This window comes from Salmo salar, chromosome ssa02, assembly GCF_905237065.1.
Source record: "Salmo salar chromosome ssa02, Ssal_v3.1, whole genome shotgun sequence".
NCBI classification, from domain to species: Eukaryota; Metazoa; Chordata; class Actinopteri; order Salmoniformes; family Salmonidae; genus Salmo; species Salmo salar.
In genome coordinates, this window is record NC_059443.1 from 77,057,488 (window position 1) to 77,061,384 (window position 3,897).

The 3,897-nt window shown below is 39.9% G+C and overlaps 1 protein-coding gene across 1 annotated transcript in view; it reads left to right on the top strand.

Moving 5' to 3' along the window:
• Positions 1 to 1,938, top strand: part of LOC106593482 (collagen alpha-1(XI) chain) — an 86,754-nt gene extending 84,816 nt beyond the window's left edge. The window contains exon 63 of the mRNA XM_045710330.1: positions 1,377 to 1,938. Coding sequence (XP_045566286.1) covers positions 1,377 to 1,523 — 147 coding nt within the window. The 3' untranslated portion in view covers positions 1,524 to 1,938. The remainder of the gene's footprint in view (positions 1 to 1,376) is intronic.
• The last annotated feature ends 1,959 nt before the right edge of the window (positions 1,939 to 3,897 follow it).

The window sequence follows — 3,897 nt, forward strand, 5'->3', positions numbered from 1 at the left end:
CACAACCTGTCCTAACGCCATCACAATATCACCAAAACACTGTTGACACAACCTGTCCTAACGCCATCACAATATCACCAAAACACTGTTGACACAACCTGTCCTAACGCCATCACTATCACCAAAACACTGTTGACACAACCTGTCCTAACACCATCACTATCACCAAAACACTGTTGACACAACCTGTCCTAACGCCATCACAATATCACCAAAACACTGTTGACACAACCTGTCCTTATACCATCACTATCACACTATCACCAAAACACTGTTGACACAACCTGTCCTTACACCATCACTATCACCAAAACACTGTTGACACAACCTGTCCTTACACCATCACTATCACCAAAACACTGTTGACACAACCTGTCCTAACGCCATCACTATATTACCAAAACACTGTTGACACAACCTGTCCTAACACCATCACTATCACCAAAACACTGTTGACACAACCTGTCCTAACACCATCACACTATCACCAAAACACTGTTGACCTAACCTGTCCTAACGCCATCACTATATCACCAAACACTGTTGACACAACCTGTCCTAACACCATCACTATATCACCAAAACACTGTTGACACAACCTGTCCTAACGCCATCACTATCACCAAAACACTGTTGACACAACCTGTCCTAACGCCATCACTATCACCAAAACACTGTTTACACAACCTGTCCTAACGCCATCACTATCACCAAAACACTGTTGACACAACCTGTCCTAACACCATTCCTAACAGTTACCATTTCTGTGTCTGTGGGAAGAATTCCAAAAATACTAATTCTAAATCCAAAAAAATCTGTTTGTCATTTTGAGATGTATTGCTGTTGTATGTCTGTGCATCTTGAGCAGTGACCTGTTGACCTTTGAGAAGGCGGAAGTTTCCATACGTTTTATTAAACAAATTCTGCTCTAATACAATTGAATGGCAGATGCCTTGTATGGAGCTTCTGAGGGCATAGCCAATGGTGAGCTATCTAGCTAGATTTATCTCCCTGGAGATCACCAAAGACAAATCCTCCTCTGATTTTAAATCAGAATATCATTGAAAATAAGAATATAATCAAAGAATATCATTGTAATATTATTGAAAATATGAAATAATTATATTTTAAAAAATACAACAATTATTTTACAAATCTTTGGGCCGCCTAAGTGTTTATCGACATCTCTCCGCTGTGTAGTCTCCTTCAGGTCAGGAACGGACACACACACTACACACAAACACACACACACACACACACCACACACACGCTACACACACACACTACACACACGCACAAACACACACTACGCACACACACAGAAGTACAAGTGTAATATCTGTTGATGAAATGTTTTCCTCCATCTCTCCCTGTAGTCTGGTTCAGGTCAGGAGAGGACAGTGTTAGAGTTTGATGCCCCTCAGTCAGACTCTCTCCCCCTCATCGACGTCTCTGTCTCCGACTTCGGACACAACAACCAGAAGTTTGGCTTCCAGCTAGGTCCCGTCTGCTTCAACGGTTAATGGCAGCCCTCCACAGCCGGTAACCGGGATGAGACGGCCGGTAACAGGACTAACATACCTGGTAACAGGGTTGAGATCCACGGACATGTACACAGGGAAAACCAGGAGACTGGCTGATGCCACCAGAGAGATATTTATATAGCTTTACACCAGGACTCATCCATTCATACTTAGACACTCATCCATTCATCCATTCATACTAACAGCCTGGTAAAGGGGTTGAGATCCACGGACATTTACACAGGGAAAACCAGGAGACTTATTGATGCCACTAGAGAGATATTTATATAGCTTTACACCAGGACTCATCCATTCATACTAACAGACACGCATTAATTAATTAATTCATTCATTAATTCATTCATTCATTCATTCATACAGACACACATTCATTCATTCATTCATCCATTCCTACTAACAGACACTCATTCATTCATTAATTCATTGACTCATCGATTCATACTTAGACACTCATCCATTCATCCATTCATACTTAGACACTCATCCATTCATCCATTCATACTAACAGACACTCATTAATTCATCCATTCATACTAACAGACACTCATTAATTCATCCATTCATCCATTCATACTTAGACACTCATCCATTCATCCATTCATACTAACAGCCTGGTAAAGGGGTTGAGATCCGCGGACATTTACACAGGGAAAACCAGGAGACTGGCTGATGCCACCAGAGAGATATTTATATAGCTTTACACCAGGACTCATCCATTCATACTCTCTTATCAAAAACTGTATATTTATATAGCTTTACACCAGGACTCATCCATTCATACTAACAGACACTCATCCATTCATCCATTCATACTTAACAGACACTCATTCATGAATTCATCCATTCATACTAACAGACACTCATTCACCCATTCATTCATTCATTCATTCTTACAGACACGCATTCATTAATTAATCCATTCATCCATTCATACTTAGCCACTCACCCATTCATACTTATAGGCATTCATCCATTCATACTTACAAACACTCATGCATCCATTCATCCATACCTACATTCAATTATCCGTACATTCATTCATCCATTCATCTATTCATCCATACCTACAATCCTTCATCCATACCTACATTCATTCATCCATTCATCCATACCTACATCCATTCATCCATACCTACATTCATTCATCCATACATTCATCCATTCATTCATACCTACATTCATGAATTCATCCACACAGTACATTGTCCATTCACTCAGTTGCTCACTCATTTATTCATCCATCATTCCTACACTCACTCCTTCCTATATTCACTCATTCATCCTGAAGCCAAAGAAGCACCTCTATATCTGGGAAACATTTCCACAACGTGTAACTAACGTTAATTAGATGCTGTATTCAAACCTCATGTTGTCCCAATTCTGTGTTGTTGATGTGTGTGTTTTTATATGAACAGTTTTCTGTTGTGTTCTAATGTATATTTGTGTGATACTCAACTATGGTGCTACAGTCTTTTACTTGAGTATGTTTAATTTCTTTTATGTCTTCCTTGTCATAGGGAAAGGGAAGGCAGCCATTTTGTTTTTGTATTTGTAACATAATGATGATGATGAACAAAATTCTTGTCAGGACATTAGAGGATTATGATTTCACAATGCCATTTTATTCACACTTGTGGGAAAATGAAATAATGAATAACCTGTTTTAATAAAAGTACAGAACTGTTCACCCAACTTAATGAAGCAGAAGTCTAAATGTGTTGACATTAATATTGTAGAGCAGGACCACACACATCCGCACACACACACACACACACACACACACACACACACACACACACACACACACACACACACACACACACACACACACACACACACACACACACACAGATGATCACACACACACAAACAAACACACACACACAGAAGATCACACACACATACACACACACACACACACACACACACACACACACAGATGATCACAAAAACACAAACAAACACACACACACAGAAGATCACACACACACACACACACACACACACACACACACACACACACACACACACACACACACACACACACACAGAGAGAAGATTACACACACACGAACTCAGACGCACATATAACATTATAACTGTGATTAATAATTTTGATATGAATATCAATCAAGCAGACACAATGGTGATTACACTGTCTGCTTACTGCATAATGCATTCTCTCTCCCTTTGTCTCTCTCTGCCTATCTCTCTCTCTTCCCTTATCTGTTTATCTCTGTCTCACTCTCTGTATCTGTCTGTCTCTCTCTATCTGTCTCTCTCTCTCTCTCTCTTTCCCTATCTGTTTATCTATGTCTCTCTCTCTCTTCCCCTACCTGTTTCTATCCCTCTA